We start from the raw sequence: 15,530 nt of genomic DNA, 5'->3' as shown, positions 1-15,530 counted from the left end.
TTCCTTCCTTCCTTCCTTCCTTCCTTCCTTCCTTCCTTCCTTCCTTCCTTCTTTCCTTCCTTCCTTAAATTCCTTGTTGTGGGGTTGAGGAAATGGCTCAGTATACAAACTGCTTGCTGTCCAAACATGAAGACCGTAGTTTGCATCCCCAGAACTCACATGAAAGCCAGGCAGGCCTGGTGCCTTCTGAAATTCCAGCAGAGGTGCTCTCCAGGTCCAGCTATCTAACTAGAGGAGGCAGAATGGGTGAGCTCCAGGGTCACCGGGAGACGCTACCCCAGCAAGGAAAGCGGAGAGTGATGGAGGCAGAAAAGTAGCATCAACGGTTTCCTCCACCTGCACACCTCCTCACCCATAGAACATGCATATATGCACGCGTTATAGAATGAAGTCATGGACTGACATAGAACGGCATGGGAGGGGATGTGGGGTCTGCTGCTCAGAGACGAAGACCCTGCAACAAAAACCTCACCAGACTTAGAGGCTTACGAAAGCAAGGTTATTTCTTGTACTCAAAGCCACCTCTTAACCACTTGTCCACCACCTGTCTACCACATGCCCAAAGCCTGTCCACCACCTGTCCATCTGGGCTGGCTTCTTGCTATCTTTATTCCTGACTCTGGCAAAATCCAGTAGCATTCATCTTGTGAGTCCCAGCTTTATTATAAAACAAAAATAAAGGTGGCACGGCCAAGAGTTTCGAGTGCAGCCAAGCTCACATCAGTATATAGGAACGCAGAGTGTAATCATGGCGCAATCTGTCAGAGCTGCTACTGAATGCAGAAATACACAAGACACCACCACTACCGCTAGGGTCTCTCTAATAGTTTCTTGATGAGCATCTAAAACAACACCCACTTACGCACGACCATGTATCATGTATCTTTGTTTACTCTGACTCTAGCTTAAGTTGGCAAATTTCTGGAAAAAACTAGAACCATTAAATTTTCATATTTATTGGTTTGCTATTAATCATGGAGCTATGGACTACAAAGCTCACAGTGAATCTTTTGTATAGCTGAGTTCTGGTCAGTGAGTGCATGGGACCCTCACCTGGACTGGCTCCAACACCTACTCTGAAAACTTACTGAGCGGCAACTATCATTCCCGTCATGGAAAAGCAGGTAACTGCCAGGCGTGGCGGAATGCACCTATAATCCCAACAGTCACGAGGCAGAGGACGGTGGACCTTTGGGAGTTAAGAGAGTTCCAGGATAGCCAGGGCTACACAAGGAAACCCTGTCTCAAACAAACAAACAAACAAACAAACAACAACACAGCAAGCCCCTGTTTTTTGCAGATAGGTCTTCTGTAGCGCAGGGTGACTCCCAGCATACTATGTAGCTGAGGGTGACCTTGATCCTCAAATCTTCCTGACTCTTATGAACTTCTGAGATTACAGACTTATGCCACCATGCTAGGTTCTTTTTTATCATTTTAATTTTATTAATTCTGTGTGAGGTGCCAAAGAGCAAATCCGCAGCTTCCGACACATTAGGCAAGCACTCCAGCAGCTGAGACACAACACCAGGCAAGTCAATCTGTAGAGACTGGGCTTTTACCTAGCTTTGGGTATGCTTGAGAAAGAGACCTTCTGTGGATAGAAACATGTTTTCGTTATGGTCCCAGGTGTGGGACTGATTCAGATGGTCCATAGCAGCAGACTATTTGCCTCATGTGGGCTCTGAGAGGAGCTCTTTACCAGCTGCAGATAGTTTAAATCTGAGGACTCTGGAGAGAGAATAAATGTCAGAGCCCAGAGAGTGTGGAAGCTTAGAGAAAGAACTAGGCTGCTCCTGCTTCCCCCTTGCTGCTCCTGGTTGCTGTTGTGATACAAGAAGTTGGAGATCTCCTGAAACAAGGACTGGACTGGCTCCAAGGAACCAGACAACCCCGACCAGCAGGAAGCAGCTAAGAGAAATGTGCACCTTCTCCCACTAATTGTTTCTCTCTCCTACCTGGTGTTGGGGTGTTGGAAGGGACTGGGATGGAATAGGGAGAAAAAGATAAAAGAAACATAAATAAAGAATTTTTTAAAAGTACACAAACAGAGACCAATACTGGACTCTTTTTTTTTTTTTTTTAATGTATTAGCCCTATTCCCAAAGAAAACAACTTAGACTTCACTAAAATATTTTGGTGCAGCTGTTCATTTCTGAAAAGTTATGACCTCATCAAATGGCCTCAGTACTGATGAATAGTTCACATATCATCGATAGTTCCTTTTGAACGTTACCATGGCGATGGATGTCTGCATTTGTATAGGTACTTGTATAGGTAACTCCTAAGGGCTCATTCTTACCATCAAGGAAGAATTCTTACTCTTTTTAGAATGTGCAGTGTCAATGTCTTTAATGAGGTAGAGAATTTCTTTGCCAAACAAACTTTGAGGCAGAATAAAATCCTTGGCATCGTGGGCTCAGTCAGAGCATCTGCGAGCTTGGCAACACATCTGGTTCTGTGCTCTGGTGAGGAGACGCTCTTCTCATCTCAGCATGCAGTGGTGTCAGCCGGTGTCAACGACTCTGCCAGCAATCCCAAAAAATCCTGTCTGTGTCTCTGTACATTGTCAACCTTCTGAGAGCCAGGGCTGACACACTGCTATTTTGAGAAATTTTTTGTCAAGAAATAGGAGTGGAAGAGGAAGTTCATTGCTGCAATACAGAAGTTAGCTAGCTTTCCCAAGGACCTGCCTTAAAGTATTTGATTGGCCTTCAAATGAAAGTTCTGCTTTTCTGAGGCAGAAGAAATCTAACTATCACAGACTGGAAAGAGCTCCGTTCATGGTTTACTGTATGGGTATTCTTACCAATTTTTTTAGGCAAAATTTTCACTTTAATTCTTCTAACCTACCTGACACTTGCCACTCTAGGATAAAACGTCATGGCCAGATAACTATGTACATACCACAGTTCTGGGGAGGTGCATCAGCAAACCTGGACAAGGCGTGGTCAGCTTGCCAACGTGTTCACACATGAGAGCCCAGCCTTGAGATCACCAGGGAACTACTGGGTGGCCAATTCCACCTCCCACGACCTAACCCCACCCACCCAATCCTTTTAAGAAATAATGAAACAGTGACGATTCCTTTCAGAGGGTTACAATATTGAACACAATATGAATTCCACTGCATTTTTGCAAATTCCAGGAAGTCTAACTGTTCTTAATTTCCACAGACTAACACCCTGAAGCTCCCATTTGTTTGTCATTATTTTCTTTTGTCAAAGCAATGTTCCTAGAACTTACTGTCAGAAACCTGAAAAGACCACAGTTAAAGTGAATGCTATGGCAAGAAAACCACAATAAGCAGCAGACTTTTGGTGGTAACCTGAACTGAATATAATTAAATATAATTTTACTTTAAAACTTGCATTTCCTTATGTATCTAAGTAATAGACACTAATGTTAAGAGGACATTGGTGAGAACAGGAGACAGATCTCTATGAGAATTTATTTTTAAATTTATTATAATTTACTCACTTTGTATCCCAGCTGGAGTCCCCTCCCTCGTCCCCTCCCAATCCTGCCCTCCCTCCCTCCCTCCTCCCATGCCCCTCCCCTAGTCCATTGATAGGGGAGGTCCTCCTCCCCTTCCATCTGACCCTAGCTTATCAGGTCTCATCATAACTGGCTGTATAGTCTTTATGGCCTGGTAAGGCTGTTCCCCCTCAGGGGGAGTTGATCAAAGAGCCAGCCACTGAGTTCTATGAGAAAATTTTATAGTTTCTGTAAAACAATACTATTTCCATCTTTTAAAAAAGATGTGATGTTTCTCTCATGTTTTTTTTTTTCTTTTCTAGAGAATATTCTTAATATTCTCAAGGGACTTGTTACCTAAACATGTATTGCCCACTGCTCTAGGAGAAGTTACTATAGGGATGGGATGACCTTCAGGAGGGAAATCCTGTTAGAAAAGGGAGCTGGTAGCAGTTTGGGTGGCTGCTGGGGTGGATGATTGTCATTTTCGGAGGATGCAGTCCCTGGTGTCTTCCCATGCTCCACACTTATGTGCATATGAGCAGCACCGACTGTTCTCAGTGGGTCACAAAAAAGCAGGCATCAAGTTGGGAAGGGGATGTTCTGAAAATATGGATGGCATTGGAGAGGAAGGATTGAGCTGTGGCTATACAGGTATGAAATTCTCAAAAATGAAGACAAAATGAAAAAAATCTGTTATTCGTTTGCCAGTTTATTCTCTAAAGTCCTAAGCATGCAGGGAGCATGCAGTAGTGTGTGTGTGTGTGTGTGTGTGTGTGTGTGTGTGTGTGTGTACATACATATAATAACTCACTGTCATTTGGGAATTTTTTTCTGAAATAAAACTCAAGGCAATTTGATTAAAAATGGTGTCTTTTATATTCTCTTTCTCATTTCCATATTGAATGAGGAACTGAATGGTCTCATTGACCAAGTCAATAAAGAAAAACTAGAGACTTGCATTTGCTGCTTTACAATATAGCATTCTTACTGAAGTAGAGAAAACAGTTGGAGGTAGCTGTACTAGCTGCCATAATGTATTATCATAACTTAGTAGCTGAAAACAAATTTGTTGCCTTACAGTTCTGTAGTGCAAAAGTCCAAAATGGCTGTCATGGGGCAAAAATTAAGATGTGGGCAAGGCTCTGGGGGCGGGGAGGGGGATCCTTTTACTTCCTCACTGCTGCTTCTAAGACTGCCTACATTTTCTTGGCTCCTGGTTTCCTTCTCCACTTGGAACGGCAGCCACAGGAGTGCCACTCTGCCGCGGTTAGTTATTGATTCAATGCTCGGGGCTTGGTCACTAATTTCCCAGTGGGAAGCGCTTGGTTCTGTCCAGGTGTTTGTTGGGCCACAGTCTCCTGCTGCCCCACCCTGCCCCATAGTAGCATACTATGTTTAGTTGTAGATCCAGAGCTTGTACTTCTTGCCCCTGTGAAATACACTGAGGCTTTCAAGTCTGCTCAGGGGCTGAGAACAGAGGCTGGCAGACAGCTTGGCTTTAGGAGCGCTTGGATGCCATGCCACCTGTCACACAGCTGGGGGACCTCAGCCCTCCGATGCTCCAGCTGTTTCAGCAGCTTTTTCTTCTTGCTGTGAAGGCCTTGAGCCGTGAGCTTGGCCACAGCTGTCTACATTGCTGCGACCCACCAACTGCTCTGCTGGCCTCTTCTGCTTTTAAGGGCACTTGGGGTTATGCGGGGTCCATGTAAATACACCATGATAACCTCTCTCCTTTAAGGTACAGTGCTCAGCAGCCATGTCATCTGTCATAACGATCCCCTTTTGCTATGTAGTACAACATATACGTAGTTTTCAGGGATTAAGACACAACACACATGTTTTGTTGGCGTACTCTGCCCCTCACCTCACCCTACCAGCTGTGCCAGCGCAGAGGGAAAGAGCTGGTTATACAGCATGAAGACGAAATCTCAAACCACATAGCCTCAAGCTGTGGTGGTATGCCCCTCATTGTCCTACGTTCATACTAACGGATGGACTCTAGGTAGTCTGCAATGGGACTTTAATCCTGTCTCGTCCCCGAGAAAGCCTGGTTGTCAAGCAGGGGAGAATGCCAGCGCTGGAGTGAAGCAGCAACAGCCTGTGCGTGAGTAAATGCTGACTCCACTATTTTCTTTCTGTATCACTGGTGCCACTCATTTACGCTTGGCTGAGTCCAGTTTTTCTCGTTAGTCTTAATTGTTTCATAATGCTGGAGTTAAGCCTGGAAACTTTTGAACACTAGGTAAGCACTATACCAGAGCTATGGCCTAGGTCCCTAGTATTAGGATTGTGAAACAAGGTGATTGAACTAGATTATTTCTTAGTTATCCTCAAGCGTTAATGTCATTATGGTTCTAGATGAAGTAGAAACTTAAGGATTTGAGGCCATCAGCCCAGTGGGGTGATAGTCCCAAAATTCCCCCCAAAGACCAAAGGAGCCTTCCCTACATTTTGCCATTTTTATTCTTGCCTTCTTGGATGGAGAAGAGAAGGAGAAAGAAGTGGCCCACAAGAAAGAAGCCTTCTACCTGCCCAATCACCCCTTTCTCAAACAGAATTTGGTAACCAGCAAGTAGGACATATTGTGCCCTACTTTTACTATGAATACATATTCTGTAATATTTTATATCTCTCTAATCTTTGCAAGAGCAGGTCTAGGCTGTGTAGGCTGATAGTTCCCCTCGTTTATTACTGCATGACAGCTGCAGCCCACTCTGGCAGGAGACGTAGTGAACACAAAGATTGTTCTACTTTCACTATAGACCATGGCAGGTCTATGCAGCTGCCGGAGCTGAAAGTCTAAGACTGAAGCCACAGTTGTCTCCTTCTCGTCTCTATATGAAGTTTAATCCCTGCTTCTTGCGTGTGTGTGTGTGTGTGTGTGTGTGTGTGTGTGTGTGTTGGGGGAGGGGGAGAGGGGAAGGTTTAAGAGGATGATGAAATAGTTATTCCCACGATTAAGTCACATTTCATGATATAGTTTTCTTTATCATGGAAATTAGCTGGCTGTGGTGGCACAGGCCTGTAATCCCAGCACTAAGGGAGGTAGAGGCAGGTGGATTGCTGAGTTTGAGGCCAGTCTGGTCTACAAAGTGAGTATAGGACAAACTAGGCCACACAGAGAAACACTGTCTCAAAAATCCAAAACAAACAAAACCGCAAACCCCTCAAACAAACACTCCCCCCCCACCCACCCCCGGACAAACCAAACCAAAACCAACCAACCAAACAGAAAACCAGGAAATTATCTTTGGTGGACCTGTTATAACCACCTGAGCCCTTAAATAGGTCTGGAGGGTGGGGAAACCAAGGGAGATTTTCCACTGATGCATTTAAAGACAGCTGGGTCAGTAGGAACAGAAAGATGAAACAAGAAAGGGAGGATTTCAGTTCTACAGCTGTTAAGAACTGGATTGTTTCCTAAATCCTGCAGATGATAACTCAGTCTGTCTGGTCCCTAGGAGTCAGACTGTGATCAGAGAACCCAGTTATCTATGCCTGGATTTCTGATCTACTGAACACAACAGCAACTTGTTTTATGCTTTTAAGTTTGTGGTACTTTGTTAAACAGACAAAGGAAATGAATAAAGGAATAAAATGTATCCCGGTTGAATGTGATTTAGGATTTTTTTTTTAAAGAATTTTCTTGTCTCCTCTCATTCTGCTTTTCTCTACAGCCTCGATTGGTTTCCCCACCATGCAGTTATTTCACTGAATGTAACTGGAAATGCAATTTTGTCAGATTAAAATCTTTTCTCATATCACTTAGAACTATCTCTTTCTTTCCTTCCTCACTGCTGGTTTGTGATGCAGAGATGCATGAATCTTGGGTACAGCATACACATGTTTGGGTTGGAGAATCAAACCAGAAGATAAAGATTTCAAGAATTAAAGCAACAATCTGTATATTTTGAAGTAACTCAAATACGTTTCATTCATTGCATCTAGCTATCTGGAAACAAGTAACCTTGACATAACAGCTGAAGAAAGGAGAAGCTGTGTAAGCATAAATGCCTGAACGCTTTCATATCTTTTATCAATAAACATTACTAGAATGTAATGCATTTGAATTCATGCTTTTCCTGCGGGAACCCAGCATTCTGACTTCTGCTTCCCAATGCTGCAGCTGGATCTTATTAGCAGTGAGGGTGCTCTGTGGAAAGCAGGCTGGAACTTTTTAAAGTACAAAAGAGGATTGACCCCAGTTAATTAGATGTCTAGGTTATGCAGATTGGCCACTGTTTGATTGCATATGATGTGGTGTGAACACTATTATATGCTTGTTGATAACACTGCCTAGGGAATTTAGTTAAACTTTATTTTGCTTATAGTCTATTAGAGAAAAGATTGGTGTTGCTTTAAAAAACATATCAGATTGGAGCTTTGCGGTTGAGGGTTGAAAAATGATCTACTGAAAAAAGAACTCTAGGATGTCTCATGGCTAATTCAGAAAATAATGCTGTCCCTAGCACAGCTTAGCCATGTTCTGACACTATGCAGGTAAGTGAAAATATTAGAAGGCAGTGAGTCACATGCAAGGATGACCATATAAAAGCAATGTTTTCTGCATGTGTGAAAACCCTGGAATTGCATTAAGAGAGAGGCCAGTTAAATTTAGATTTGAGCAAATGTGTACAATTGGTTTTAGAACGAAGGGTAAGTCCTTGACCATAATTCTCAGCTGAATAAGGATGAACTTTTTAACGAAAAGCGAGTACAACAACAACAAAAATTTAAAAGGCCATGATCTGCGAAAGCTTCAAAACTTGGTCCTCCAGACTCACTACAATCGAGCTTTTACCAATATCTTACCAGGTACGAAAGCCATCGCAAAGCTGTGATGTGAGTGATTATACTGTGAAGTAATTATACGTCACTTCACATAATGTATCTTCATGGATTTCAACTTCTTCTACCTATGTCTTTTCTCCATATGTAATTGTGCTGAGGGTTCTACACACTCAAACGGAACGAAGGACTACGGCGTGTGTCCACGGGATTTTTGTCAAGTAGCCAGCGACTTGCCCTTTCATTGTGAGTGACTAACATCAGCGCTGCTCTAAAGAAAGACACTTTTCATAATCACCCAGCAATCCACTAAGTGAAAACATGTGCCTGGACTTAGGCAAAGCCTGCCAGGGGTCTCTGCTGGATGGGAAACAGGTGCTCACACTCCGTGCCATGCAATACCCCATTTACCCCCAAGTCCAAAGGTTATAGGACTAATAGCTGCCTTGTGGTAATCAGGGAGAGCAAGACACTGGCCCTGGTGAAACATCTGGGACATATTTTACATACTTGCAACATATGCTTCAGGTTCAATTAAAGTGAGGCTTTGGCACATTTATTAATCTTCTTTACTTTTATCCTATAAGAGGACCCACTGACCTGACCCGCTATTGTACCACATGAGAAAACAGAGATAATGAGAGTTAGAGGTCAGTAGCTGTTCGCACAGTGAAAACCACATTTGCTTTCTCATGAAATTCCATTATGCGTGACTCTACACACAAACTTTAAATGGAGGAAACAACGAAAAGTTTAAAATAGGAAATGACTCTTCTCCCATTCAGACACAAGGATCACTAAGACAATGTATGCTCTGTCAAAGCCAGGGGACGGTATCTGGCTCATGGAAGCTTGTAGAATCCTTCTTATTTCTACTTTTCTCATAACAAAGGCTTTATATTTCAAGATGCCTTGTCTAAGAGAGCTTAAAAGTCTATTGCAAATTACTACACTTGAGATTTTCTTTTAGGTTCAGACACTATGTTCATGTTATCAATTTCCGTATGGTCGAAATGGGAAAGGACCTCACCATTATGTATCCGTCAAATAAAGGGCTGGGTTATGAACTACAGCTCACAGTGAAAGCACTCTTCTTGCCCATCTCAGCTACAGAAAAAGCCAGCTGAACTCACACAGTAATTGAAGCCCTCATGCTCAGTCTACTTTGGTAACTAGATCTGAAAACGTGTTAGAACCAGGGTGTCAATTTCAGACAGGCAACCTCTAGTTCACATATATACAGCTCTTGAGAGTTGGTACTTCCACCCAGATGTGTTCAATCGACATCTGTGTTTCGTTGAGCTGCTTAACCTGGGATGTCTGTTTGTTGCCTACCCCTAAGATCTTCTTTATTAAAAATGAACAAGAAAAGGGAGAGACAACAATACCAACACACTGGCCAACAATACATAGGTTGACTTCAGCAGAGAGACGTGAAGTAGTTGACTTCACTGAGGTTTCTATTTATTAGCATTTCTAGGGAAACGCCTGCTGCTGGGATGGGTCTTTATAGTGGCTTTAATAACAAAGCAGCAACAAGCAAGAGGGAATGGCCATAAATGGATGGCAGCTCAGTCTTTATCAGCAGAGAAGTGATGATTCAGAGCTGGCATATTGAGTTAAAGTACAGGCTCTCCACAGCTCTACAACTGACCTTAACAATAAATCAGACCATTTATTGCCAGGGGTGTGTGTTCATATGATTTAACTTTAAAAATGTGTGTGTATATGTGTGTGTGTGTGCGCTGTGTGTGTGTTTGCAGACAAGAGATTTTGGTAGCTTGTTTTTGATCATGATGCTAATGACTGAAGTACAGGAGAAAAATATAACATAAAAGCTCTATCAGTTTAAAGGCATTTGAAGAGCATGAGAAGGAGGGAGAGAGCATATTTGTTTCATTGAAGTGCAAGCATCGAATATTAGTCAGGAAACAAAGATCATTTGTGAGGTGAAGCATTCAGTGTGACTTTTTTCCCTTTTGACATTTCCAATGCTTGCTTCCAAAACAAATTCTTATACTAGAGTAAAACTGTACGTTTTTTCTGGACTCAAAGGTCAAGGGCATAGATTGAGACATACTGTTTTCTTCCTTCAAAAACATCCTTGCTTTACCATAACAGTACTCAGTTTTGGGTGGAGATCAAACTGGTTTGCATACCGAATAATGTGGAAGGAGTTCCTATTTTCTCCCTTGCCTCCTGGTCTCATCTTAAGATCTATCAAGCTTTAAGTCTACAAACGCCCAGTGATCCCAGTGTCAAGAGTTCCTATCCCGTTTGCTGGAAAGAGCTGTTCTCCTAACCCCAACCGCTGCTGTGGTGACGGTGGGACTGTTAGTTCTTCCCTCTCCCCAGGGAGCCACCAACCCAGATAACTAGAAATTCCTTGCTTTTTAAGTGGTCCCCATTCCCAGCCGACTCGCAAATGCAATGCAAGTCTCTCCAAAGGTCTTTCCTGATGGTGGAGGCATAGACCATTACAGATCTTGGCAAGGGCAGTGAGCCCAAGGCTGTTTAAATGCCCACCCAAGCATGTCATACACATATTCCTTTGCTGAGCAATTCTTCGAAAATTATAGATGACATTACCTGTGCCCAACTCATGCAGGCTACTATTTTTTCACACTTGCCTCCTTCTCCTTAAACCATAGGCTGATTTGTAACATTCAAGATAGTACAAATTTTTGCCCTTCAAAAACAGTTGTCACTGCTGTTATCTTCACAATAGCTATCATGTTCCAGACAAGCTGATTTTTTTTTTTTTTTCTCCTGGCAGAAAAATATTTGACCCAGCTCTGGACAAAAGCAGAGAGGATTTATAGCCGTCTCTTCCTCTTTGCTGCACGCAGTGGCATTGTTAGGATGATAAACAGCACTGTCCAATTTTCTGGACTCAAAACACTTCAACTCCTTTTTTTAACAGTCTGTGAAAACAGTGTCATGTCTGCATCTCCCAGCCCCAGGTACCCAGCGCTGGGAAAGATAATTACCTTGTCATCTTTGTCATCTTCTTCCTCCTCGTCCTCTAGCATGTCCTCCACTACCTGCAGACAGAAACACACGTTGTTTTTCTGCTCTTAGAGGAGAGAATTTTGTTCTGTCATTTTGAACCCTTTGGAAATGAAAACTTTATTAACATTTGAAACACATGCTCTGAGAGCAGCAGCTTCTAGAGACAAAGATGATGAAAGTGCTCAGCCTTTAATTGACTAACGCCAGGGAACAGGAGCTTGGGGAGGACAAGCCTATTCCTGTGAAATGTTTGGTAAACTAACATGCATTTGCTGGTTGCTGGAAATCATGAATCTCCTCTCTAGCTCTGCTGCTGCCTGTTTCAATCAGGCATTTTAAACACAGAGCTGGATAACGAAGCATGAAACAGCTCTTCCATTTCTAATTTCCTTTTTGCCCAACTATAAGATAAAAACTTATCTCTGTTAATTGATTCACACTGGTGGTCTGTGGCATAAAACTAACAATGAATGTCTTTAATGGCTTGAATTTTAATTCTTATGAATAAAATCAAGTTTTGATTGATTTGCTCTGAATCCTACTTTTTGATTTGACCTGAAATATTCCCTTTAAATTTTTTGTGATTTTTATGCAAAAATCATGAATATATATTAAAATTAGTAACTAAGTATAAATAATAAATATAACTTACATTGGTAAGTATGCATACTTTCATAAATATTTTTATTTTATTTTTTGTGTTTGGATGTTTGGCCTGCATATATGTTTATCTACTGTATGCCTGATGCCCTTGGAGGCAAGAAGAGGACTTCAGATCCCCTGGAACTGGAGTTGTAGATGGTTTTTTGCTGCCTCGTAGGTGCTGGGAACCAAATCTGGGTTCTCTGGAAAAACAGTCAGTGCTCTTGGCCTCTGAGAGATCTCTCTGGCCCCAGTAGTCATACTTTTTTTTTTTTTTCAAATGGCCTTATCTTTATTTAAGCAGACACAAGAAAACAAAGAATCATATAACCCCTCATTGTGTTCCTCATAGATCTTCTATTTTTATTTTTATTAATTGCACTTTATTCACTTTCTATCCCCCATAAGCCCCTCCCTCATCTCCTCCTGATCCCACCTTCCCACCCATGCATGCCCCTTCACGCATGCCCCTCCCCAAGTCCACTGATAGGGGAGGTCCTCCTCTCCTTCCTTCTGATCTTAGTCTATCAGATCTCATCAGGAGTGGCTGCATTGTCATCTTCTGTGGCCTGGTAAGGCTGCTCCCCCCTCATCAGGGGGAGGTGATTTATTTTGGATTTGACAATTCTTATTTCCTTTGGACAATATATAATGGTGGGCATGATAATGTGGCTTCATGAGGCAGATGGCCTATGGAAGGTTTGGGGGCTGTAAGGCGACATAGTGATTTCCAGGCCAGCCTGGGTTACAGAGTGAATCTCTGATTTAACAAACAAACAAATCTGAATTTCACATTTTAAATAAATATTTTACCTACAATAACACGCACATGTGTGTGTACTCTGTAGAAACCAAAAATAGAAAACTCCTTGGAGATATTTTTCAGGTAAGCCTCAGAGGACTAAATTATATGGAATGTATATTCTATATCATTTCTAATTCTTATGCTGCCTTTTTTTCTAATAGAGGCTGAATATCTCTAAATAGAGCTACTTTAAACACAGCTATCAACACAGTACTTTGAAACCTCTCTCACCAAGCTTTTGATGATGTCAGCACCAAGTTCTTCTTTTGAATGACTTTTTGATACAAACAGAAATAGGTCTGGGTGAAAATGTCAATAGTCAGGACTGTGCTGCTGAACTCTGTGAACTGAGATCTATGTCAGTTTTGCCAGTGATTTCCTCAAGCCTGCTAGAAGCCTTATTAACCTTAATGAATAACCCAAACACAAACTTCCAGTTCTCATGAACCAAAGTATAACCAAACACATCTGAAAACCCACAGAACTGTTCCTCTTTAATGTTATACTTTACATCTCTTGTTAAAAAGTAGGATTCGTGGCCTTCCTCTTGAACAGTGAGCACCTCAGAAGGACCCAGCAGCGCACTATTGCTTGTTGAGAAGGACCACTGCTGGGGGCATGGGGCCAGTCCAGTCTCCACAGTGAATCTGCATTCCTTATCCTCTTTTAACTCAGACAGCTCATGAGTAAGTGTCATAGAGCCCTGGCCCGCAGTATAGGCAAAGTGTGAAGACAAAGATGAGTAAACACAGAGAGACTCCATGTGCGTTCACATCAACCCTGTAGAACCCAAGTAGGGGTTATCATCAGATAAGCCTTCATGTAGACTTTTAGTTTTCTCCAGCCTAAAGCATTCACATTATAAATATGGACACAATGATGACGATTGTGGTGATGCATGGTAGGACATTCAAACCGGATTATTTGTGATACAGATTAGGTTTCATCAAAAGAAGTCACTGGCCCTCATGAGAGTTTTAAAAAAATGACTTTATAACACAAATAAAAAATGTCTTATAAAACTTTAGATTTAAATATCTTTTCTTTCTTTCTTTCTTTCTTTCTTTCTTTCTTTCTTTCTTTCTTTCTTTCTTTCTTTCTTTCTTTTTTTTTTTTTGCTAAAGTTGGCCATGCAGAGTCATATAAAATATGAGAAGAAAAGTCACACAATTTTGAAGCTAGTAACGATTAAAATGTACTGTCGGGTCTAGAGTGGTTGCTTAGTCGTGCAATATTCTATACTCGAGCGCCAGAAGCAATGACTCCTGTGCTTACCCCAATGCACTCGTCACCACCCCTCCCTCCCAGAAGGCAAATGTGACAGACTATGGTTCGCATATTGCAAACTACATAGTAGTTGCTCAAGAAATATTTCTGGTTGGGTAAACAGACGAATCGATCACCTGGCTGTCACGCCCCTTTGCTGGTTTTTGTGTTGCTCTGTCACCTCTCCCGCCTCCCCTCTCGAACACTGAGATTACACGTGAGCGTGAGCGTCACTGCGCCTGGCTCTGGGTTTTCAAATGACTGGACGAACTCGGTGGTGTAGCGTCTACCTTTTCCTTCACAGAGCTGACCTAGCTCCCTTGGAAAGATTTGGGTCTATGCAGTGATGAATAAAGGCAAATGATCAACAAGCTTTCAAAGAGTTGCTTGGAGATGGCACCCAACTGCGTCTAACTGTAAAGATCCAGGATTCACTATATGACTGAACGCTGAGACAAGCCAGCTTATACAGTTTACAACTGCTACTGTGCTCAAGAATGACTCGGCCATTTGCTATTCCTCTACTGAGAATTCTGTTTAGCTCTGTACCCCATTTTTAAATTGGATTACTTGATTTGTTGCTTTTTTAACTTCTTTTTTTTCTGTCTCTTTTTTAAATTTAATTTTATTTTTTGTATTATTAGTTACATTTTATTAACTCTGTAATTAGTTAAAAATAAATTAATTTTAAAAAGAAAAAAAAAAGAATGACTCAAAGAGGTCTATGGAATCGACCCTTCTTCTGTAAAACTCAAACTGTTATTCCCCTGCCCATGTGGGTAATTGGCTACATCCAATTACTCTACAAATGTGCAGCCAGATCTCCCCTAAACAACCATTCGCTCCCACTTTTGGCAGAAGGGTGTCGTGTTGTGAGAAGCCTCTGTGCTGTGTGCTACCAAGGCCTTCCCTTCTCTGTTGCCTTTTGAATGTTACACCACTGGCATTTGCACTCGATATTTACAAGACAGATTAGGGCTTTCTATTGATTTCTATATAGCACTCCAGAATGTGTCTCAGACATGCTCAGGTGAGGCTTAAAATGCTGTGGAAAACAGTGGTAATATCTACCCTATCCCACAGTGCAGATTAAGGACCCAGTGAGATTATGTATGTAAGGTTCTAGCACAATTCCTGTATCAAAATAAGTTCTCAAAAATGTTAGCTAATACTAAAAACAAAATGTCAACTGTATCTTTAACATGAACTTTGGAAATTAAATTATATCCCTTTTTCTGTATTCTGAATGAAGTAAAATTCTCTTTTATGTTGTTACTGACACTAAAAAACACACATTGTGGATAGTAGAGGTGTAGATAAAGATTTAAGTTGATGATAGATTCATGGCTGATCTTCAGGCATTAATGACTCAGCGAAATGGACAGCTCTGAGGCTGTGTAGAGCTTATGAGCTGGGCTGGGCTGTAAGGCACACTCCAGCTAAATTAATGAGCACAGAAACTGCAAGATGAGCTAAACCAACCAACCAATCAACCAACCAACCAACCAACCAACCAACCAACCAACCAACCAACCAA

General features: G+C 41.9%; 1 protein-coding gene across 1 annotated transcript in view; it reads right to left on the bottom strand.

Moving 5' to 3' along the window:
* The window catches only part of Mctp1 (multiple C2 and transmembrane domain containing 1), a 570,389-nt gene that overhangs the window by 66,354 nt on the left and 488,505 nt on the right, over positions 1 to 15,530 (bottom strand). Inside the window, exon 17 of the mRNA XM_055604040.1 lies at positions 11,259 to 11,312. Within this exon, the coding sequence (XP_055460015.1) occupies positions 11,259 to 11,312 (54 nt within the window). The remainder of the gene's footprint in view (positions 1 to 11,258; positions 11,313 to 15,530) is intronic.

The sequence above is a fragment of the Psammomys obesus genome, unplaced genomic scaffold (genome assembly GCF_907164565.1).
Source record: "Psammomys obesus unplaced genomic scaffold, mPsaObe1.curated_primary_1811, whole genome shotgun sequence".
In the NCBI taxonomy this organism is placed as follows: domain Eukaryota; kingdom Metazoa; phylum Chordata; class Mammalia; order Rodentia; family Muridae; genus Psammomys; species Psammomys obesus.
This window is presented reverse-complemented; position numbering and strand designations above follow the sequence as displayed.